The sequence below is a fragment of the Momordica charantia genome (assembly GCF_013281855.1).
Source record: "Momordica charantia cultivar OHB3-1 chromosome 4 unlocalized genomic scaffold, Mcharantia_2.0 BLBB01000004.1, whole genome shotgun sequence".
NCBI classification, from domain to species: Eukaryota; Viridiplantae; Streptophyta; class Magnoliopsida; order Cucurbitales; family Cucurbitaceae; genus Momordica; species Momordica charantia.
The window spans coordinates 17,608,649-17,633,882 of NW_028275162.1; the positions used below are offsets into that span (position 1 = coordinate 17,608,649).

The 25,234-nt window shown below is 36.8% G+C and overlaps 1 protein-coding gene, 1 long non-coding RNA gene and 1 other non-coding gene across 7 annotated transcripts; 2 read left to right on the top strand and 1 right to left on the bottom strand.

Annotated features, from left to right (window-relative positions):
- The first annotated feature begins 11,217 nt into the window (after window positions 1-11,217).
- On the top strand, window positions 11,218-11,886 carry LOC148211958 (uncharacterized). The gene has a single exon (XM_088122962.1). The coding sequence runs from the start codon at window positions 11,218-11,220 to the stop codon at window positions 11,884-11,886; it is 669 nt and encodes a 222-aa protein (XP_087979088.1).
- A 156-nt stretch (window positions 11,887-12,042) lies between these two features.
- Window positions 12,043-19,439, bottom strand: LOC111023866 (uncharacterized). 5 transcript variants are annotated; one of them, XR_015790525.1, is made up of 7 exons: window positions 19,266-19,439; window positions 18,177-18,241; window positions 16,026-17,701; window positions 14,799-15,295; window positions 14,006-14,546; window positions 13,880-13,919; window positions 12,043-12,359 (listed from the first exon to the last, which is right to left on the bottom strand). It is a non-coding gene; the product is annotated as an uncharacterized LOC111023866 (long non-coding RNA). The 5 variants fall into 5 exon arrangements; XR_015790523.1 differs by having other exon boundaries at window positions 13,880-13,922; XR_015790526.1 differs by lacking the exons at window positions 13,880-13,919; window positions 14,006-14,546 and having other exon boundaries at window positions 16,026-17,196; window positions 17,572-17,701.
- Window positions 16,483-16,589, top strand: LOC148211959 (small nucleolar RNA R71). The gene has a single exon (XR_015790625.1). It is a non-coding gene; the product is annotated as a small nucleolar RNA R71 (small nucleolar RNA).
- Window positions 19,440-25,234: the final 5,795 nt, after the last annotated feature.

Here is a 25,234-nt window from a genome sequence, read left to right on the forward strand (position 1 = left end):
AATCTTGATTATGTATATTTTTCTTATTCTGTTATATATATTTGGTTGATACAGTGTATGCTTTTGTTTGATTGCTAATTGTACTTTCAAGTTGTGGCATAGAATAAGGGTTGACATATTGATTTGTCATGAACATGGTTTAGTTTAGTGATCTGTGTTAATTTATTTGTAGCATATGTTGTTTATTTTCAGTCACATTTTTTTCTGTTGTTGTATTTATTCTATCCAGTTACGTTCTTGTGTATATTAATATAGATTATTAAGGATACAAATTTGTTTGAAATGATAATAAAAAAACAATACATCTATTTTTCTAAAGGAAAACCTTCCCGACGATGGAACCTCGAAGTATTCAGGAGGGCGGTATTCTTGGATTCCTAAGGGTAAAGATTAATATCTCGGGAAATCGAGATTTGATTTTTAATATCTTTTCCTAAACAAACTTTTTTTTCTTTCTTTATCTACTTGTTTTTGCTCAAAAAAAAATAATTTACTAAATGCAATACTGTTACATTTTTTTTAAAATCCTTTCGAAGTAGATAAATGTATTTTCCTTAAAAAATAAAAAATATATGTTTTTGTTGTTTGTGTCTAAATGGAAAACTGTTTTTTTAAATCATTTTGAAATAAATAAAACGTAATTTCTTTTAAAATGAAAAAAAGTATGATTTCGTTGCTTTGTATAAGTCTTTCTTTATAAGGGTACTTTATTCTAAAAAGCATCTAAAAAACGTTTTTTTAAAAGATACTTCCTATCACAAAGTTAGACTTTTTAAGTATTCATTATATTTCCAAAATGAAACAAAAATCAAAATTTTTTTAATCTTGTTTTTTTTTTCTAAAAAAATTCCTATGACGGAAATTAGAGAATTCGAAAGGTTGATTCCCTAATATTCTTGAGGTGATGAATTTATTTTGGGAGGCCAATTTAAATTCAAATAAACAAACTTTTTCTCAATGGCTTTAGGCCACTCATAATTATTGCTCATTATTTATCTTAGAAATGACATCAATAAAATATGAGACATTTAAAAAGAAAAAGAAAATTCTTTTTCTTCTTACAGGCCATTTTCTTGAAAAATAATATAAAAAATAAATTATCGTTCATTGAACGAGTGTTATGAGGTGCTAATGCCTTCCCCAAACACAAAAGACCCCCGAACCCAAATCTTCTTTGTGCAGATCAACTTATCCATGCATTTCGGGTGGTCAGTCACACCCTATAAATAAAGACTGATGGCGATTCCATTTTTCTCCTCTCGTGAAGAAAGTCGGCCGCTCCACGTCGCAAACCCGTAGCGACACATCCTATTCCTTAGCAGCTTCATTTTCCATTTTCTTTATTTCCCTCCTTTTCCTCTCTATCCCTTCCACTTCTCCCTCTCTGTTCTCTTCTCCTCTTTCTTTTTCTTTTGTTTATTTTAGTTCACCTTTTTTTCTTCACCGTTTTCTTTTTTTCTTCTTTGTTTTATACTACTGTTTTTTCTTTCTTTTTTTTTTATTCTCCCCTTCCTTTTTTCTTCTACACTTTCTCTTTTTTCTTTTTCTTTTTCAATTTCTGTTCTTATTTTACACTGTTTTCTTCTTCTCTCCTTCTTTTTCACTAAACCGACCAAAACCAACCGACCGACGGTGTAGTTGGCGGTTAGAACTTGTCTACGCTCCAACAGATGGAAATTGGACTTGTCAGTGGTCACTATCGCTTTAAGCCAAAAACCAACTCCGACCGACCGATGATCATCCCTATGAGTGAGGACAAAACATGCTGGAAGGACTCGTGTTGATCTGTAGGATAGTCTACGCTCTTCTAAGTAGCTCAGAACTGGACGGTGGCACATCGAGAGCAGGGCTGGGGCGATTAGGGCCAAATCCGGATTCCAAATCGTGGTTCGAATCCTGGGTCTTGGGTGTTACAAATGATATTAGAGCGGAACCAATCCTAATACAATACGGTTCGGGGACGAACAAAGGCGGAAGTAGAAAGGAGGGGTACATGAATGAACCGATGCCACATCCAAATGAGAGGGATCCTGAGATCATGGAAGAATGGTCAAGAAAGGCTTAAAAGAATTGATAGTCACTATCTATAAAAACAAGGTGCATCTTTCTTTTCAGTGGTTCAATCGTAAGAACTCCAAAAGATAAGCGTGCTTGACTTGGAGCAATTTTGGGTTGGGTGACCTCCGATGGCTCTTCTAAGTATCTCAGAACCATCAGGGGAGCTATGAAGGGAGGGGGGGGGGGGGGGCTTACGAAAGGAAGCTGAAGCTGCTAGTTGTTCACTAAGCTGGAGGATTTTCCTGTGTTTTTTCACGAAATGGGTTATCTCTTTTTATTACCCATTGTATTCTTCCCCTTCTCCATGAACTAAACCCCATTATCTCTTGTTGTAGCTTTCGAACGATGATGTTTTGGCATATCATACTACTGATTAATAGAGTTGCTTGAATATTTTCTTCTTACTATATGTGTTTGGCCATCATTTTCAGTTTGCTAGCTCTTTTATGACTTTAGGAAAGTCTATTTGATGCATGTAGAATTCTATTTATGTAAGATTCCTCTTTCAAAGTAGGATGGTGAATACTTAGGGATAAGGCTCACCTTATCATGCCTATAAACTGATCTTCAAGCTTGTTTGTTTTACAACGGGAGTTGGGAATGAATGTTTCTAGGTATCTCGGAAGAGAGCCACGTCGGTTTGGACAGTCAACGTTCCGATATTATGCTAGAGCATCTTTTGTGAGCGAGCGAAAGCATATAGTGATCTCCCCCTTTTTTTCATCTCATTATCTTTTTCCCTTTTCTATTAGTTTTGCTAAAGCATTTTTTTTCTATCCCAACATTTGTTATTACAATATTTCTCTCTTGGATTTCTTTTCCGCATTTCTATAGTAATTTTACTTAGTTTAGTTATACAAACACGATTATCTTTTATTTGCATTTTTTGTATTCATAACACATGCTTAGAGTAATATCATTAGTCTTTGTGGATTTCAACCTTGTTTATACAACAATCGGGGAGAATAGTTACACTTGCACTTGCATTCACATTGGTTGTGGACACCCAACAATAAGTTAGAAAATTATTTTTTTGATAAACAAGAAAAAAAAATATTCTTTCTGAAACATCTTCTTGTTTACTCCCTTGGTCATCTTTGGTTTTACTCTTATTATTATTTTTTATGGTATCAGAGCTTCATCTACACGAAGGATAAACCAGAAATTTATCAGAAACACACCGAACTCATGGCCAAAATAGAAGGAACTCTTACCATCCAAATGTTTCACCAATGCACTAGTTTGATTTCCATCCAGTTGAATTTTTCAAATTACCACATGTGGAAATCACACGTGATACCTCTTGTCAGAAACATGGGGGTTAAATATCACTTGTTGAATCACTTTCATACTTAACAATTCAACATCAGTGAAGAAAAACATGAGTCAAATCCAAAATACATCATATGGAGGAACAATGATGGACTGTTAACCTCATGACTTTTGGGTACAATTTCGGAAGAAGTGCGAGCAATGATCGATGGAACTGAAAATGCTCATCAAGTTTGGAGGTCTCTATAAGAACAACTCCTCACACTCACAAGGAAAACAAGCTCCATATCAATGAGGCACTAATCAGACTAAGGAAAGGTAACTTGAGCCTAGAAGATTATATAAAGAAATTTAAGAGTTTGTATGATAAACTTACTGTGCTGCCATGAAGAAGCCTTTGGATGCTATAACCAAGGTAATGGATTTAGCAAGGGGACTAGGCATCAAATACAAACCTTTTAAGATTACTATGCTATCTAAAGCTCCCTACCATCTTATGATCAATTTGTGCTAGCCTCGAGATCATATGAGCAGCAACTTATTCTAGAAGAACAAAAGATAGGCACTCAGCTCAATGACAACCAGACCTTCTTTGGCCAAAGAGGGAGATCAAGAGGACATGGAAGAAGATTCTCCTCTTGAGGAAGGGGATTCCACCAAAGAAGACAACCAACTTCTCAGCAAAACATCAATCCACAACAAGTCAACCATTATTCATGTCAGAAACCTACAAGGGGCAACACTTTGAAAATTTTAACTCCAAGTTCAAAGAAGATAAGATGATATGTTAGATATGTGGAAGATTCAGTCACGCTCAACCTTGGAGTGTAGAAATAGATTCAACCATGCATTTCAAGGAGAGGAGATTCTAAATGCCTTGGCTGCATGGTGCATTGATGAAGTTGTTGATGACACTCTTTGTGCTGACACAAGAGTTGTTGGGTATTTTCACATGTGTGAAAGCCCAACTTTAAGGCCCAACATGAGCCATTAGTGTTTTAGGGTTATATATATATATATATATATATATATATATATATATATATATATATATATTATGGTGCAGCCGCCTACCACATTTAGGAGAGAGAGAGGAAAAAGCTTTTGCATGTAGATCGAGGAGAGAAAATAGAAAAGAATTTGGAAAATAAAAACCTTCCATACAGTAGCGTTTATAATCGGAGGTTGATCCGTGGTCCGATCGATGTGAAATTTTGACAGCATATTCACAAAACAAGGGTCTTGAATCTGGATGATGGAGATTTCTTTTGAAGCTGCCTACAGTCATATACAGTGGGTAGTTGGTGTCAGTTTTTAAGTGAGATCTTTCTAATTTTATTCTCCGGTTTATTCCCCTGTTTGCCGACATTTATTGTCTCGAGATATTATTATTTTTTACTTGAGAAGCCTAAAGATAAAACTGATTTAGAATGGGAAATATGTCATAGAAAAGTTTGTTGCTTTATTAGACATTGGGTAGAAGAAAATATTCTAAATCATATTGGAGAAGAAACACATGCACAGACTATGTGGAACAAGCTTGAGTCGTTATATGCCCCGAAAACTGGTAATAATAAAATGTTTCTGATCAAGCAAATGATGGCTTTGAAGTATCAAGATGGAACACCTATGCAAGATCACTTGAATACATTCCAAGGTATCATTAATTAGTTTGCTAGAATGAAAATCAAGTTTGAGGATGAGATACAAAGGTTATGGCTTCTTGGTACATTGTCGGACTATTGGGAGACTTTTAGAACTTCATTATCAAACTCAGCTCGAAATGGAGTAATAAGTATAAACTACTGAAAAAGCAGTGTTTTAAATGAAGATATGAGAAGAAAATCACAGGACTCTTCGTCATAGTCGAAGGTTCTTGTTACTGAAAGAAGGAGAGGAGTAAGAGTAAAGGTCCAAAGGGTAGAGATAGAAGCAAAAGTAAGAGCGGCAGGTTTTCCAATGTTGAGTGTTATCATTGTGGAATGAAAGGGCATATAAAGAAATATTGTCAACAACTGAAGAGAGAGAAAAAATGATAAAGATAAGGAAAAGAAGAATGATGACGGTAACGACGTAGATAGAGTTGTTGCAGCTACCGAGGATTTCCTTATCTTATTTGATGGTGATGTTATTAATCTAGCTATACAGCAAAGCAATTGGGTGATTGATAGTGGTGCATCAATTCATGCTACATCTAGAAGGGATTTCTTTGCGTCCTACACATCTAGTGATTTCGGTAGTGTTAGGATGGGTAGATGGATCAGCAAAAGCCATTCGTATTGGTGATGTTCACTTGGAGACCAAGAATGGTACTACGTTGGTTTTGAAGAATGTGAAACATATCCCTGATAATCCCATGAATTTAATTCCACCGATAAGCTTGATGATGAAGATTTCTGCAATACCTTATACAATCGCAAATGGAAATTTACTAAAGGCTCAATGATTGTAGTTAAGGGGGAGAAGTTTTCCTCATTGTATTTGATGCAGGTAATGGTTATTGATTCTACAATAAATACAGTGGATGATGAAGCGAATGTTGAATTATGGCATAAGAGACTCGGTTGAATTATGGCATAAGAGACTCGGTCGTATTAGTAAGAAATGATTGATGATTTTGGCCAAGAGGAATCATCTTTCTGGTATAAATAATGCGCCTTTCAAAAGATGTGATCATTGCTTAGCAAGGAAACAAACTAGAGTTTCCTTTAAGGCTTCTCAACACTCAAGGAAGTGAAATATACTTGACTTAGTATATTCTGATGTATCTGGTCCTATGAAGATAAAAACACTTGGAGATTCCCTATATTTTGTGACATTTATAGATGACCATTCGAGGAAAACTTGGGTCTATACGTTGAATACTAAAGATCAAGTGTTGCAATTGTTTAGACAATTTCATGTCCTTGTTGAAAGAGAAACTGGTAAGAAGTTTAACTGCATCAGAACCGATAATAGAGGTGAGTATTGTGAACCTTTTGATGAATATTGTAGTAGCCATGGTATTCGACATCAAAAGACCCATCTGAAGGCTCCTCAGTTGAATTAGCTAGCTGAGAGAACAGAACACTAGTTAAGCGGCTGAGATGTTTGCTTCCACAGCCACGGTTGCCAAGATCATTTCGGGGTGAAGCATTAAGAACAGTTATGCATGTTTTGAATCTCACGCCATGTGTTCCTTTGCATTTTGAAGTCCCGGATAGAATTTGATCAGATAAGGAGATATCCTATAATCACCTGCGTGTCTTCGGGTGTGATGCTTTCGTACATGTTCTAAAAGATGAGAGATCGAAGCTTGATGCAAAGACAATACCATGTGTGTTCCTTGGCTATGGCCAAGAAGAGTTTGGTTATAAACTGTAGGATCCAGTACAGAAGAAACTCATAAGAAGTCGGGGTGTTGTATTTGTTGAAAACTATACTATAGAAGATATTAAGAAGACAGATAAAACAGAGTTTCAGCATAGTGATGATTTGATTGACTTGGATTCAGCTTCTTTGACACAACCTTCTATGTAAACTGAGAATGAGGTTCAGAATTATCAATTTGATGGTACAGTACAGAGTCCAAAACAGGTTGAGGTAGAAGATGATGTTCATGAACAGTTGTCGGAAACTAAAGTTCCTACAGAGGTTTCACTTAGAAGATCTAACCAAAATCGACATTCTTCCACACGATATCCAATTGATGAGTATTTGTTACTGACTTATGGGAGAGAACTTAAGAGTTATGAGAAGGCCATGGAAGATGAGCACACAAGAGAATGGATTGATGCAATGAAAGATGAAATGAAATCATTGCATGAAAACCACACTTTTGACCTTGTCAAGTTGCCTAAAGGGAAAACCGCACTGAAAAATAAGTTGGTTTATTGCGTGAAACACAAAGAACGCACCTCTCGACCACGTTAGAACGCGAGACTAGTTGTCAAAGGGTTTTGTCAGAAGAAAGGTGTTGACTTTAATGAAATTTTTGCATCTGTTGTGAAGATGTCTTCTATGCATGTAGTTATGGGTTTGGCAACGAGCCTTGACGTGGAGGTTGAGCAGATGAATGTAAAGACTGCATTTTTGTATGGTGATTTTGATAAAGAAATTTATATGGAACAGCCATAGAGATTTAAAGAGAAAGGCAGGGAGAATCTTGTGTGCAGATTGAACAAAAGTCTTTATAGGTTGAAACAGGAACCGAGACAGTGGTAAAAGAAGTTTGAGTCAGTAATGGGGGAGTAAGGCTTCAAAAAGACTACTTCCGATCATTGCATATTTGTGTAGAAGTTTTCTGATAATGACTTTATTGTACTGTTGCTTTATATTGATGATATCTCGATTATTGGCAGGAATATTTCAAGAATTGACAAGTGAAGAAACAGTTAAGCAAATCCTTTGCCATGAAGGATTTGGGGCCAGCGAAGAAGATTCTTGGAATTCGTATAGCACGAGACAGAGCATCCAAGAAATTGTATATGTCTCAGGAGCATTACATATAGAAGCTGCTTGAAAGATTCCAGATGAGCAAGACTAAAGCAATAAGTTCTCTTGTATCCAATCACTTTAAACTGAGTAGCAAGCAGAGTTCTTCTACAGATAAAGAGAATGAGGAGATGAGTAGAGTTCCATATGCTTCAGTAGTTGGGAGTTTGATGTACGTCATGGTATGTACTAAACCAGATATTGCCTATGTTCTTGGTGTTGTTAGTCAGTTCATGTCCAATCTGGGAAAACAACATTGAGAGACAATAAAGTGGATCATGAGATATTTGTGGGGTACTTCCAGTTTGAAGCTCACTTTTGGAAGTGGAAAACTAGTGCTTGCTGGTTACACTGATTCAGATATGGCAAGAGATTTAAATAACCAAAAGTCTACTTCCTGCTATTTGATGACATTTGTAGGTGGTGCAATGTCATGGCAGTTGAGATTACAGAAGTGTGTTACACTTTCTACAACTAAGGCATAATATATTGTAGCAGCAGAGGCGTGCAAGGAGATGTTGTGGATGAAGCGATTTATACAGGAGCTCGGCTTCAAGCAACAACAATCTGTGATATTCAGCGATAATTAGAGTGCTATTCATCTTGGTAAGAATTCGACATTTCATTCGAGAACGAAACATACTGATGTGAGGTATCACTGGATGAGAGATGCTCTCAATGATGGACTGTTTGAACTTGAGAAGATACATACTGATCGTAATGGATCTGATATGTTGACAAAGAATATACCAAGAGAAAAGCTTGAGTTTTGTTGTTCCGTTGCTGGGATGATAATTTGCTTCGCACAGTGAAAAGGGGGAGATTTGTTGAGTATTTTCACATGTGTGACAGCCCAACTTTAATGCCGATATTGGCCATTAGTGTTTTAGGGTTATATATATAGTAAAAACCTTCCATACAGTAACTTTTTTGCACGATCGGAGGTCGATCCATGGTCCGACAGAGGTTAAATTTTTACAGCGTGTTCACAACACGAGGGTCTTCAATCGGGACGGTGGAGACTTGTTTTGGAGCTGGCTACAGTCAGATATAGTGGGTAGTTGGTGTCACTTTTTAACTGAGATCTTTCTAATTTTTCCCCCTGTTTATTCCCTTGTTTGCCGAGATTTATTGTCTCGAGATATTATTTTTGTATTCCTCTAATTGTTGCTAGGCAAAACTTGGTGTAGCCCATTATTGATTATAGTGGAGATTTTGACTTCGGTCCGTTGTTTTTTTACTCCTCACATTGAGGGGGTTTTTCCATGTTAAAATTGCTTGTGTCACGTGTTTGTTTGAATTATTATTTTTACTTGCTATTTCTATTAGGTTCACACAAGAGGGGATAATTGGTCTATAAAATTAAGTGTTTATCCCAACAGAAGCCACCTATCATATTTTGACCAATCCTAGTAAGCTTAATAACCAAAGCATCTATAAAGGTAAAGAAAAACTATTATGTTGGGATGGACAAGCTCTAAAAATATCTCATTTGGAAATGGTAAACTCAACACGGTCATGGAAGCCTTGATTTGAAGAATGTCCTAATTATTACTAGCATGAAAAAGAACTTGATCTCAATTAGTAAACTTACTCATGATAATAATTGTAATATTGTGTTTACTGCTGACAGCTTTATTGTTAAGAATGCCTTGAAACAAACATTTGTAACGGGGAATAAACTTGAAGGACTATATGCCTTAGAGGAATACCAACTACTTGCTGCATTTTTTGCTTCAACAAAGGCTTCATACTCAATTTGGCATAAAAGAATGGGGCATCTTAACGATCAAGCTCTAAAATATTTGTGCAACTCTCTATCTTATAGATATATCTAGACAATATGTGTAAACTGTCAATTGAGTAGAAGCTCTCATTTACATTTCAACTCAAATAAACAAATAAGTAGTGTTCATTTGCACAAAATCTACTATGATCTTTGGGGCCAGCGCCAGTTATATCTTGTCAACATTTTAAATATTATGTTAGCTTTATCCATGACTATTCTAGATTCACTTGGCTTTATCCTTTGAGAAAAAAAACTCTAACTTCTTACAAAGCTTTCAAAGGTTCCAAAAACTTGTAGAAAGTTAGTTTGACAGGCACATTAAGATCTTTCAAAGTGATGGAGGATGGGAGTTTCAATCCACGACCTTCAAAACTCATCTGGAACAACATGAAATTAAACATCAATTGTCTTGTCCATGCACTCCTCAACAAAATGGAATGGTCGAGCGAAAACATAGCATATTGTGGAAACAATGCTTTTTTTAACAGTCGTATATCTTATAAATAGAATGTCCTCCAAACTATTTGTTCGGTTCCTCACAACTAAAGGAAAATTAGTGCAAGTATACACTAAATAATCAATTGTAGTATATAAACAAGGTTGTCTCCACAGGGATTACAGTTTTACTTGAAATAATAAATAAGAATACCAAAAAGTAAAATAAAAATAATTGGTTTAGAGTGATCTGGATGTTGTAATAGTAAATGATAAAAACAGAAAAATGAACAAGAACATAAATATTCTGCAATTCTACCTTGGAGCATCCGAAAACGGAAAACAAATAGAAAATGTGAAATAAATGTGAAATAAAGGTAAATCGAGGGGGAATCATTCTAATGCTCTCACTCACGTCTAGCTATGCTCTAGTAAACTCAAAATGCTGAATGCCCAAACCGACATGGCTTTCTCCTGAGATACCCAAACATGTTTAACCTCAACTTCTGTTGTAGACTAAACAAGCAATACGAACAGTTTATAGGCACGAAAGGGTGAGTCTCATCCCTAAGCACTCACCATTCTACTTCAAAGAGAGAAATCTTACGCAAATAGAGGCAAACATGCAACACAAGGACTTTCTCAAGCCTCAAGTGAGCATAGCAAACCAATAATGTTGACCAAACAAAATCAGTAAGATGAAATAATAAAAACACCTCTATTAAATCAACATAAATATATGCGAGTTACTAAAACATAAATAGATGAGAGTTACAGTGTAACGCCCCGGAAAATTTTACGTTATTCTAGGTAACGTCATTCATTATCCCCTGTCAAATATTATTTTCTAAATTCGAAATAGACAACTCCATGTGAACAAGTTATAGAAACATAATTCCAACTCAATTCGATACATCAGACTATAACAAAAATGAAACATCAATTCTATAAACTATCATCCAAGCGTCCCCCGGGACAACACCACCAGACAACATCCATTATTACAACTAAACGCTTTCAATGAATGGAAGAAAGTAAAAGAAACACTTATTCCGAGTCAAGTTTAAACATTAGGTGGGATCTCCCCTCAATTCACTTGAAACAAAAGTTTATTGCCAAACAATCATGCAAAAACCACATAACCCTAAACTAAGCAAATATCACTACGCAGCCTATGGTCCTCTTCTGTCATGTTTCCTTTACGCCATTGGTCAGCTCCGTACGAGGCACTTTACGGTAAGAAGTGTCGGTCCCCGGTAAATTGGGACGAAGTCAGAGAAAGAACCCTCTTGGGACCGGAGTTGGTGCAGGTGACTATCAGTGCCATCCAGAAGATCAGGGGAAGGATGCAAATTGCTCAGAGCCGTCAGAAGAGTTATGCAGACATCAGGCGTAAGGAACTCGAGTTTGTGGTTGGTGAGCGGGTGTTTCTTCGTGTGGCACCCGTGAAGGGAATTTTACGTTTCGGGAAGAAAGGAAAACTCAATGCAAGGTTCATTGAGCCTTTTGAGATTTTGGAATGTATCGGCCCAGTCGCGTATAGGTTGGCCTTGCCACCATCGTTGGCAGCGGTTCACAATGTGTTTCACGTGTCTATGCCGAGGAAGTACATTCATGACCCTTCGCACGTTTTGGATCCTGAACCATTACAACTAGATGAGTCCTTGTGCTACGAAGAGGCACCTGTCAAAATTTTGGCAAGAGAAACCAAGTTGTTAAGGAAACGGACGATTCGCTTGGTTAAGGTTTTGTGGAGAAACCACCAAGTGGAAGAGGCTACTTGGGAACGGGAGGACGATATCAAGGCGAGATACCCTGAACTGTGTGATCAATTAACTTTCGGGGACGAAAGTTTTTGAAGGAAGGGAGTCTGTAACGCCCCGGAACATTTTACGCTATTCTAGGTAACGTCATTCATTATCCCCTATCAAATATTATTTTCTAAATTTGAAATAGACAACTCCCTGTGAACAAGTTATAGAAACATCGTTCCAACTCAATTCGATACATTAGACTATAACAAAAATAAAACATCAATTCTATAAACTATCATCCAAGCGTCGTCCCCCGGGACAACACCACCAGACAACATCCATTATTACAACTAAACGCTTTCAATGAATGGAAGAAAATAAAAGAAACACTTATTCCGAGTCAAGTTTAAACATTAGGTGGGATCTCCCCTCAATTCACTTGAAACAAAAGTTTATTGCCAAACAATCATGCAAAAACCACATAACCCTAAACTAAGCAAATATCACTACGCAGCCTATGGTCCTCTTCCGTCATGTCTCCTTTACGCCATCGCCATGGTCGCCAATGAACTCTCCACCTGAAAACAACAATTGTAGAGAGGGGGGGGGGGGGTGAGTATATAAAATATACTCCGTAAGTAGCCCTCATCAAGCACACACAAACATCACGCTCAAAAACCATAAAGAAAACATACATCGTCATGCTCAAAACATAAGGGAAACATACATCGTCATGCTCTATCATTACAGTATGCGAACAACTATAGACATGCTCCACAATGACATCATACATTCAATCATAAACGTGTTCTATATAACCCGATGCTAACCACAATCGTAAACAAATCAACTACAGTCCACATGGCACCCTAGCACTTTAGGCAACTCTAAGTTCATCTCATCCATCCAAGCTTTCCAAGACCGTTCTGTTGTTAGTGTCGGCCCCTGACCATTTATACCCAGAGCCCCGACACTAGTGCATCGACCCTCGACCATTTATACCCGAGGCCTCGACGTCTTTTCAATCTATTGGCTTATTAGTTCCCCAAGTCTAACTCCTCGAATCGTATCGACCTTTGCCGTTTATCCCCAAGGCCCGACACTCATCTACAGAGGCTTGGCGTTCAACCTTGCCATTTATCCCCAAGGCTTGAACTGTGCATCGACCCTCGACCATTTATACCCGAGGCCTCGATGTCTTACAATCTATTGGCCCTTGACCATTTATACCCAAGGCCCCAATAGTTCTCCTTTCGAAAGACTCCTCGCATCGACCTCCGACCATTTATACCCGAGGCCTCGACGCTCATCTTCATCCAATATTGGCGTATCGACCCCCGACCATTTATACCCGATGCCTCGATACCCAATTAGTGACGTATCAGCCCCCGACCATTTATACCCGAGGCCCTGACACTCACCCATTCACTTCATAACTTCCAAAACTCCACATATCATTTCTAGCCTCCAACCAAGATCCCAGTACTAATTCCCTAATAACACCAACCACCACAACGCCCATCAACAACACCACCACTAGTATGATTTCAATGCATCTCTCAGCTCACCAACACAATTTAGCATGCTTCCACAACATAAACATCATTCTAATAGCGAAACAATAAACCAAACATACTTTCACGACATATCAGTTCTTAACAACAGCGCCACAGTGAGTTCAGTCACAACAGAGCATAGTCAACAATTTTTACACGATTGGAACTCAACACAATTTACCCAAGCACTCATTATCCAACATCCGTAATCAATAAGCATTACTAGATATAATAAAACTCATAAGACATGCCAAACACTTCATACATATTTCAAACAACAAACATCCCCACAATAAATTCATTTTTAACGAATATTCCCTGCAACCACACATCGTTCTACGACAGATCTCAGCAGCTCAACAATACAAAATTTTTATTATTATCACCAACGGACATTCAACACTACCTAGACATACAAATTAACATAAACAAGAGTTACACCGCGCAACATCGTATCAGAACCATTACTAAACATCATAAATAGTACATCGGCAACCAAATAATAAACACCAACACACGCACCCGCCCCCCGTGCTACTTACCAACACTTGTCCTAAAGCTCCTAAGCTCTTTGCACACTTCCTACTACAAAAGAGCACGATCTCGAGGTTAGTAACCAATTAGAGGCACTTAAATATAATTGAATTCGAGTTTAGGTGAGTCGTTACCTACTAACTCACACTAAAACCACTTGAACTTGGAGTGGGTCAACGCCGAATCGATGCCGAGGGAGGTGGGTATTGCAAATCGGCTTCGAACGAGTGTGAGTCAATGCCAAATCGTGTCGAAACAATTGTCGTGAACTGCTGCTGCTCGGGGTGCTGGCCGTGGGGTTCGAGGTCGCCGGTGCTGCTGTTCGCTGGAGGAGGAGCTGAAACTTCTCTGTTCGTCGTGGGTAAGACGCCGTCGACCACTGCTTGCCCGATGCCGGAGAAGAAAAGCGAGAGTGGGTACCAGAACTCTCAGATTTGGCCGGACGGTAGAAAAAATTCTTGGACGCCGAGAGACGCCGGTGATGGAATCGCGAAAGCCGCACTACTGCTGTGATGCCGTGTTGCCGTGGGTCGTCGCCGGAGAGGCTCGCTGCCGCCATGGGATGCCAACCGGAGAAGAAGAAGAAGAAGAGAGTGGTGGGGGCGGCTGAACAAGCGAGGAAGAAGAAGGAGAAGAAGACAAAGAAGAAGAAGAAATTTGGGGGAGGGCAGGCGGCTGAAAACAAAAAGGGAGGAAGGGAAGAAGAAGAAGAAAAGAAATTAGGGCTTTCTTGGTTTTCTTTTTGTTTAAAAAAAAACCAAACCAACCCAACTTAAAACAAACCAAACCCAAAAGAAGGATCAACTAAAACAATAAACCCATCCCAACCTGAGATAAAACCAATCGCGCACGATTCGATATACATAAATTTAATTAAAATAAATTTAGAATTTAATGGAAACCTCATAGTTCGAGATTTAAACTAACCTGAAAGATACGGGGCGTTACATACAGCGAGTTCATCCCCCCCGAAGATGGGGTTTAGTTCATGCTAGAAAAAAATAAAAGAGTGGTTAGAGAAGAAATTAAGCCCATCAGAGAAGAAGACAACATAGAATGGAAGCTTTCTCAGCAGCAAAATGGTGACGCCAAGGAGAATCCACCAATGTCCTTCATCTCCTTCGATGAGAAAAGATAGGGAATGTTCCCCAAATTCGATGCCAAAATGTTTTTTTTGTTCTGGGGCTCTCTTTGGCAACTGGACACTGTTCTGCTATTTATATCGGGTTTGTAAAATTAGGGCAACACGGGGAGGCTGTACGGACACGGTAAAACTGGTGCAATTAAGTTACTGCACAGTCACCCGCTCTAAAGCATCTGAAGCGGCTTCATGCTGCAGCATAAATGCATCTCCCTGCCATCCTCTAGCAACACTTTCACAACTTTAGAAGCACTTGGCTTGCCCTCAACAAATTCTTCAATTCCTATACAAAACATCCATAATTAAGTATAATTCATTAAAAATGAGGGAATTGAGAATTCTAACAGCTCAGAGACCTAACTAAATGATTTCTTCTATTTTCCATGGTCTTTTGATAAGGACTCTCACATTTACACACCAAAATTGCCCAAATTATACCACAAAACACTCTCTTATGGAGAGTTATCATTATTGAATATGCAAACTTCATTCCTTAAATTATTTGAAAAAGAACCAGATTATAGTGGTATAAAAGTGTTTGGATGCAAGTGTTTTCCCTACTTACAAAACTCCAACAAGGATAAGTTCTCTAAAAGAACCTACCATTTGTCTTTGTTGGCTATAGTCCTATACACAAAGGATATAGATGTTTAGATCCCACCAATAATCATATCTATATCTAAAGACATGTTATCTTTGATGAAATTATTTCTCCCTTTGATAGAAATACTAACAATACACAAGAGGATCCCCAAACTCTTGCAATTACTGAATTTTTCAGGTATGGAGGAATTGAGTCAAAGATAAAAAGAACATTTGTAAGAAGATCAGCACAAGTAGGACAGAACCTAGCAGCAACCATTGTGCCCCCATAAGCATGAATTTATTGAAAACATGCTTGATTATTCTATTCGGGAAGGAAAGAATGAGCTAAATGAAGAAAAAAGTATGCATTCTTCTATTGAAGAAAAGCAAAACTCAGAAACACAACCAGCAACAAGGAGACAATTAACCTTGATTTTAAACTTGTAGGTAAATCCCATCAAATAGCCAATTATGGAGACAATTCCAATAATTTCAATGGTCATCGGGAGATAAACAAGGAGAATGCATCTACACTTGCTCACTCTAATCACATGATAACTAGGAGCAATCTAGCACGAAATAACTTCTATAGTGTTAGCAGGTAATGCTCCAGCAACGACCATGTTCTTCACCATGTTAGTCAAATTGGAAATTTGGGTAGTAATTGATGTCAGTACATCATTCTCATGTATTCTTTTCAAGTTCTTTCCAGATGAAGCTCTTGAATCTGACCATTGATGATTGTTGGAAGAAATTCTTTCAAGAATATCAAATGCCTCATTATATGATTTATCTAACAAAGCCCCATTTCCCTATGCATCTACTACCAATCTTCTAGCCTCATTAAGTCCATTACAAAAAGTTTCAATCTTAATGCACCTAAGCAAGCCATGTTGTGGGCATTTTCGCAATAGCTCTTTAAATCTTTCCCATGATTCACTCATTGTCTCCCAAGCTTTAAGTTGGAAATTATTAATTTCACTCTTGAACTTTGCATTTTTGCTGGGAAGGAAATACTTCATAAAAAATTTCCCAGCTAAGTCATCTCATGATGTAATGGATTCAGCGAGCAATGAATTTAACCAATTTTGAGCGCCATCCCTCAACGAAAAGGGAAATAACTTCAGCCACAACGCTTCCTTGGATACACTTTGGATGTTAAATGAATCACTCACCTTCATGAAGTACCTTAAATGGAGATGAGGGTCATCAAAAGCATGTCCGTAAAATTTCCCCACAGTTTGGAGCATTTGGAACATTACTGGTTTCAACTCAAATGTCTCTGCTTCAATTTTTGGTTTTTCTATAACTGGGTTGAAGCCATAGGATTCTAGAGCGACATACGCTCTTATAGCTCTCTCTGTGTCGTCAGCCAACAGAATTGCATTTAAAGGAGGAACTGCTGCTATCCCAACAACTTCGTCCTCATTATTTCTTTCAACTTCTGATTGGAAACCACAGAGTTAGGATTTCTTGGATGTTGATACATAGGGCCAAACTTCTACTTGCTGTCTACATTGTACTCTTCTTCTGCGATGAAGAATGCGCTCTATCTCATTGTCAAGTAGATATTCCAATCCTCGTAGATCGTGCATTCACCTTAAAGATTCACCAAATAGTAGTTAAAAGAAATCTTTCTAGCACAGATTTTCTCGAGTAAAAATATGAAGTGTAAAGTAAACTCAATCCCGGGCAACAGTGCCAAAAACTTGTTGAACAATTTATGTTTCCTTTGTGCAAGTGTATACAACCGTTGTAGCAAGTGATAAAAAGATCGTATCCATAGAGATTGATAACTAAACACTTCAACAATTACTTAATACAATTAAACAAATTAACAATAATGTTTTGGATAAGAAAAACTAAAGGAACTCAAACAAAATAGTGCATACATGATTTGCTGAGTAAAAACAAGGCAAAACCAAGCATAACCAAATCGATTAAAGAAAAGTGTGAAAATAAGAGGTTAACTACTGTATTTAAAAGGGTAAGAGGGAAGAGTTTATGAGACTTTTTTTGGATTCACGTAAACAATGCTACAGCATTAATGATGTTGATATACTGGCCAAACAGACATGGAATCTTCCCAGACTTCCCAGATTTTCTGCAATTTAAGTTTTAGAACAAAACAAAACAGCATATCAGCACAGTTTATAGTCTTACTAGGTGAGCCTTATTCCTAAGTACCCACGTTCTAAATTCAAGTAGATCTAGCACGAGTTTATGCCAAACACTTCTTATTCCAATTTTCCAAAAGCTAATAAAGAGGTACTCCAATATGTTGGCCAAGCACATTGAAAATCAAACTTTAAAAACAACTTCAACTCAGTATATATATCATCGATATAGCTTTACATATTAAAAGCTAATTACCTAAAGTAATGAAAACTATATTTACTAACTTTGATTGCCCATCTACAACTAAGGAAGCATACGAATGGTACATGCTTTGAAGCATCACATCTAAAAGGCTCTAAGGCTTCTAGTGTAACAATTCATGATATTGTGCTACCTAAAACATTTGGTAGAAAAAATGGTAAAGTCAGACATAATGAGAGTTTAAATTGAAGCCAAAATACCTAACTCCCTTATTTAGCTTCAATAGATCCAAACATCCTTCAAGCTTACATCCTGAATGGCAACCCTGTAATCGGATCATGACATAGTAAACTAGACGAATTAAAAGTATCCAACTAAAAACTGGTACATGATCCGAACTGCACGAACAAAACAACTCCTAATTTAAAGTCAAGACATTTAAAATCCTTCGTACCCTGTATCATTAACAAGAAGTTCAATCCAAAAAAATCTTAGAAAAAAGTTCTTCAAGGTAAGAATTCCTAACTATGTCACTAACATATAAATTTGCTTGGTATTTCTTCGGTGGCAATCAATTAGTATAAAATTTACAAAATAATAATTGCCATAAACATGCCAATATATATAATTCAAACCAAAAAACAATTGATGCTTATCCTTGATTTAATGAAGTGTGGGTGTGGCGTGACTTGTCTTGCATAGAGACAGAGATATGTGAGATAGGCCACCATCTACTATGACTAAACTGCAACACAAATTTAATCAAGGTAGAACAAACGAAAACTACAACAAGATATGGGAAAGAGATGATTAACTTTTATTCCATCAGAAGGTTTTCCACTGTCTCCATCACTAAGTATAGGGAGGAAAAAATTCTAAGTAAATTTCTATACCCCACGCATTCACCTAATTACCCAAAACCCAAAATACTACACCAACCCACACATATCCCTAGTCTCCTCTCTTCCCTTCCTTCCACCATGACCATCTGTGAAGTGTGTACCAATTGTGTTCTCTCTCTCTCTGTACCTTTTTCTATTTTTTTGTTTTAGATCAGTGTTTAATGGCCTCTCTCCTATGAAAAATCATCAACAAGATGTCACAAGACTATAATTGATTTTCTCTCTCTTTCCCCCAAATACAACTCCAACTCCCAAACTCCTTCAAGAGTTGGGGCAAAATCAAAATTGACAGTTCAATTGTAATCCACATAGAACATAGAACGAGACTGTTTCGAAAGAGAGAGAGGTTGGCGAGATCGTTTCTAACAAATAACCATTCAATTTCAATTCTAAACCATATGAATTCAATACATTTCAAGGAAAAAAAACCATTGAGTTAGAAAGTACCTCAAAATCGGAAAGGAGGAGGCTAGCGACGGCCGGTGGTACTTGGTTTAGAGGTTCGATTTGGTTGGGGAGGAGGCGGGGTGGGCACGGCGGTGACACTGCTTCGAACGAGAGAGATGAAGAGAGTTGGAATCGGGGAGGAGAAAAGGAATTAGGAATTTTAAAATCTCATCCCCCGACACTGTTTTAAAAATAGTGGGGAGAGATGTAGTTTAGTTATTATATAAAAAATTAATTAATTAAATTAACAACCTCTAGGTTAGTTATTATTTTTTTAAAAAAAAAATAACAAACTTTAGTTTAGTTATTATTTTTAAAAATTAATTTAACAACCTTTAATTTAGTTATCATTTTAAAAAAAATTAAAAACTTTTTCTCACCAAAACATAATTTATCCCGACTAAAGCTACAAATAGTCAAGAACATTTTTAATGTTTTTTTAAATAATTTATTTCCCGACTCTTATTTATTCTGTCTGGAGAAGTCCCACTATTGCTCAAAATAGTTGGGAGTTGTAATATTTAAAAAAAAAAAGTTAAAAACAATATTGTCCGACAATTTATAATATAATTAAGTAAAGTCTACTTTTCTCAACTCTTATTAAAAAACGTCGGGCATATTAACTTCTCGCTACTATTTATAAAAATAGTCGTGAGTTGTAATATTTAAAAACAATATTGTCTCACTGTATATTACAATAATAGGGATGACAAAGGGAGCCCCTTGGTTCATATCATCCTCTCGCTCTTCAAAAGAATTTGTCCTCAAATTGAATTTGTCACCTACATCAAAAGAAGACAAATCAAAAACATTAAAGGTAGCACTCACCTCATACCAATCTGGCAAAGCAATCGTATAAGCATTATCATTGATACGTTCAAGGACTTGAAAATGATTATTTCCCCATTGTAGCAACTTAGACCTATGTTGAGTTGGAAATTTTTCCTTTCGGAAATGTACCCAAACCCAATCCCCTGGTTGGAAACTATGAGCTTGCGTCCTTTGTTTATGCGGGAAACAACCTTAGTGTTTTGCTTCTCAATCCTTTCCTTAACTTCTTTATGTAGCTTATGAATAGGATCAACCTTTTTGCTAGCATCAAAACTTACAAATTCATTAGGAGGCATAGGCAACAAATCCAGTGGAGTGATAAGATTAAAGCCATATACAATTTCAAACGGACTGTATTTGGTAGTGCTATGGATAGTCCTATTATATGCACCTCAATCAATGGCAAACAATCCTCCTATTTTTAAGCATTTTATCTATGATTGCCCAAAGAATGGTAATCATTGTCCTATTTACTACCTCATTTTGACCATCACTTTGAGGATGACAGGTAGTGAAGTAAACAAGTTTGGTTCCACACTTCCCCATAACACACTTAAAAAATGAATTCAAAATTTGACATCTCGATCACTAACAATAGTTCTAGGAATGCCATGCAAATGAACAACTTCCCTAAAGGACAAATCAACAATCAATTTAGCATCACGAGTTTTATTGCATGATATGAAATATGTCATCTTGCTAAACCTAATCAACCACTACAAATATACTATCCCTACCCTTCCAAGTTCGTGGTAGACCAAGGACAAAATCAATAGAGATATCAATGTCTGCTCATGGACGACAACGTCGTGAGAACCACTATAGTGAAGATCCATATGCAAAGGAATTGGTTGGGACTCGTAAATTCGTAAATTACCTCTCTGAATTGTGTCATGAGATGAAAATGAGATATGTAGCCATGAAAAGGAATGTCACAAAATCCGTTCAAAAAGAGGAAGTTATCCTATGCCTCAAGAGGATAACCAACCAATTCAACACGAGGAATATCATCTGACACCCCACGTGGAAGTTTCCAATTGTGAGGTCATTACACATGATGTGGAGACTAGCAAAGAAAGTGTGGAAATCTCTATTCATCCATGTCAATTAGAGACAAAAAGTTACAAAAGTGAGGCATGTGAGACAAACTTAATAGAGGATCATATGGAGATTAATGTGGAAGATGTTTGCCCTAACTCATGGTTTGTAAATATAAAACAAATATTTATTCAATAAAGTTGTTATTGAAGTTCCTTTTAGAATTGCACTAACCAAAATCCATTAAACTAACATATGAGGTTATGTCATGTAACTGGAACAGTATATAACTGATATAAAGTATATAATTGATATATAGGGTATATATTTAATATATAGCATATATTTGATATACATGTGGATAATATTTCAGTAATAACCTAAATGGCCTATAGTATATGTGTAAGGTTGGGTACTTTATCCTAGTAATACTATGGATACGACCCACTTTGTAAGAGTTACAAACGACTTAATCCAAATCGTTCATGTGGAGACATGCGAGTGGTGGTATCCTCTACAATGAATTTGTATAAAATCGGACTGCGAAATAATTAATCTTTAGCTGTAACATCATTAACTAATAGATTATTATTTCATAGGAAGACCAGGTAACTCAATTTCAATCCTGATTGAGTTATGGACTCATGTCTATAAGGGATCGTTCTTTGATTTGTATAAGTGAGAGTGGTCCGGGTCACCGACTTAATATTCCTACCATTTTAGGGACGTGACCGAGTGGAGAGCTAGGAACATAACTATATAAGATAGAATTCACTTCTTCTCGACTTTAGGGTAAGTAGATGAGTGTTCTTTTTAAGTGCTGACTCTGGGACTTAAACAAGTGGCCCCACCCTCTCACAGGCATGAGAGGGACTTATGTTTAATGGTTAGATCATAAACAAGTTGTTCATTAGAGGATCAGTGGTACTTAAGAAGAAAATAAGTAACTCATGGGTAAAACGATAATTTGACCCAGCTGAAGTTACAAAGACTCGTGAAAGATTGACTTGTTGTTAATGTTCAATATCCATGGATGCAACATGTTCTACCGTGTATAAGAGTGTGGCTATGCGTCTTTAGTGTAATGCCCCATAGTTAACAAATTTTGATTAATTTAATTAATTAATCTCGGATCATTGGAGCTTATAATCTATAGGTCCATTAGGTCCCCCCACTAGCTCACAACGGGTAAAACAAGAATCAAAAGTTTTTTAAAGAATTTGAATTGTTCAATTTATATGCGGGAATATACGTTAATTATATAAGACACAATTAATATAATGTGTGTGGACACATTTATAATGTATATGAATACATTATAATATAAATTTAATTTTGAATGAGATTCAAAATTAAACTTTATAATATGAGAGTTATATTTCAATAAGATTCAAATAATGATTAATATGAATTAGATTCATATTTAAAACTATAGGTTAAAATTAATATGTATAAGATTCACATTAAAACTATAGGTTATGAGACAGATATGCATATTATTCAAATAAAGCATTAATTAAATATGTGATATATAATTAAAGTTAATTAATTAATTTGATAAATTGATTAATTAATTCATTATTATTTAATTAAATTAAATCGAATTATATTTTTGATTTAACTTAATTAAATAACCCACTCCCTTGCATTTTGCAAGGAATTGGGGAGTGTGTGAGTGGGGAGGTTATTTTACTCTAACGATTTTATAAATATAAAGAACATCATGACTGATAAAATGTCAACCACTTGTTTGTGGATTAAATCTGAATTTGATCGTAAAGGTGTGAAACCAGATTATGATCTAGTTGAGTTCTGGAGGGATTATTATAAGAAATTGGGTCCTTCTTCATCTCTATAGATGCACAACTCTCTCTAATGTTAGCTCTCTCTCTCAAATCCAAACTTCCCTCACTTTCAAAAGTTGGTTTCCACAAATCGGTCATTGACAAGAAAATAGCGGGGAAGGCTTTTTGGTGGCGTTCGAGTTCGACATCGTCGTTTTTTAAGAAGTGTCTTCAAAGGTAAGTTTCTCTACTTCCATTTTTACAACGCTTATGTCTTTTCTTTCTTGTATTTTTTAAACAAAATCGAAGCACAAGCGTTCACACACATCTGCTGCAAGATTTGATCCCTTCAGAACAGAATCCAGTTATGAGAATTATTAAGGTTCGCATTGTTTTGTTTTCAAAAAGACATATACAAGAACTTGTAACCGAAATGACTTGATTTTTAATGGGCACTTAAACCAAGTGTGCTATGCTTTTCTTTTGAATTATTGCAGAAAGTAAAAAAAAATGCTTCTTGAAAAGCAAGATTCAAAGGTTGCTTCTAAAATTCACCAATACCGTTCACATGTGAAGTACAAGACAAGGGGCTACATAAAAAGCATCGTCCCAAAATCCCTTCTATCATCCATGACCAAAAATCCACGTGAAGAGGAATCCAATAAGAGTTTTATTGGGCAATGCACAAGATTTCAAATTTGCTTTACAATGAGTTCCTTTAGATTCAATAACGAATCCTTTTTAAGAGGGGGAGAATGTTATGAATCTCCAACATAATCCAAATGAATAAAAGTAAATAGAGCATATAAGAGTATACTCTGACATAGTCAAGTCAAACACCTTCAACTCTCATCCAAATAAGTCAAAATTTGTCGAAATTGTGTCAAAATCCATCCGTCATTTATCAAGGACGAGATTTAATAATTTGGTTGCCTTTTATTTCTAATCTTTTCATTTACTTAAGCTTTTCAAGTTCTAGACTTTTTATTTACTTGTCTTTTCAATTCTTGTAAGTTATGAGTCTTTCCATTTAATTGAGACTTTTCATATGTTTTATATGTGGCTATATAAAGTCTCGTTAGTTCTTTGTAAATGAGAATTTAGCATTAAGATGTAACGAAATGAGCATTTTAGCCTTTCTTTTATCCAAGAGTTAATGTATTTTGTCATCTTGTGATAACTTTCATGTTTAGGATAATTCAAGTGAGACTTGATCTATCTTGCTTGTGGAGTGATTCAGATCTCAAATAAGGAACGAGTTTTCTTGCCTTGAGATACTTAATCAACAAGTTAATCTTGTTTTTAATTTCGTTGGGTTGGTTCCATTATCGTTTTTGGGTTTTTGAGTATGTGATCTTAAGGACTTGTTTGTCAACAAGGTCGAGGGTTTCTTAACACTCTTAGGTATCGTTTACTTAACAAGAAATCGTAACGATAAGGAATCGAAAATTAAAATTAATCAAAATGAAAATGTTATTATTATTTTTTTCTTTTTTTTTTGCTAGAAATTTTCTAAAATTAGAATCAGAAATCTATTGATGTTGTTTACTAAACCTATCTTGAGTCGGAATAGAAATAAGGTAATATAACAATTCGTAGTATACTATGTTGGACGAAAAAACAAAATATGACATGTGGACAATTCAAGTCAGCTTGGTATCGTCAGATACGTCAAACTGGCTCCATGGAGAAAACCGACCTATCAGAAAAGCGAGCTGAAGACCATAAAGTCAGTCGGAGAATCAACTAAGCTCCCTTCAACTGACTTGAGGATGCTGACCTCAGACCCGACAACCAACGTGTGGTCCAACAACTTGTAACTGCCAGTCAGAGCGTTTCCAACGACCGACTAAAATCTATAGTAGCTCGAACCACTTCTGACTTGAGTTTTACAGTGTTTATGATGTGATCATATTTGGGCATGAGGTCCAAGAATCAAGCTACATCAATAAAAAGGAAGATAAAGATGGGAGGCTCCCTAAAACGAGGAAGGAGGAGCCTAAGAAGGAACCAAGAAATCGCTCATGCCAAGATGGAAGGTCCGTTACACGCACATGGTTTGCCCATCGCACACAGCTCGCGCGCGCTAACCTCACAAGGCCGCGTCTCGCAAGCGCACTCCTGCACTGTTTGACTGGTCGTGCGCACCTTCGCCCTACGCACACTCCACTAGCCGCCTACCATGCCATGACCACGCGTCCCTGCCGCCATGGCCTCCACACCAAGCGCTCCTACCATGCTAACCTCACAAGAGGCCAGCGCCCCCGCCAGCACACATGCCCGCCGGATGCCTGCCTATCGCCCAACGCCCGCGCT

Excerpts from the sequence above, each read along its gene's own strand:
- LOC148211958 (XM_088122962.1), top strand. The coding sequence starts at position 11,218 with ATGTTTCCTTTACGCCATTGGTCAGCTCCGTACGAGGCACTTTACGGT.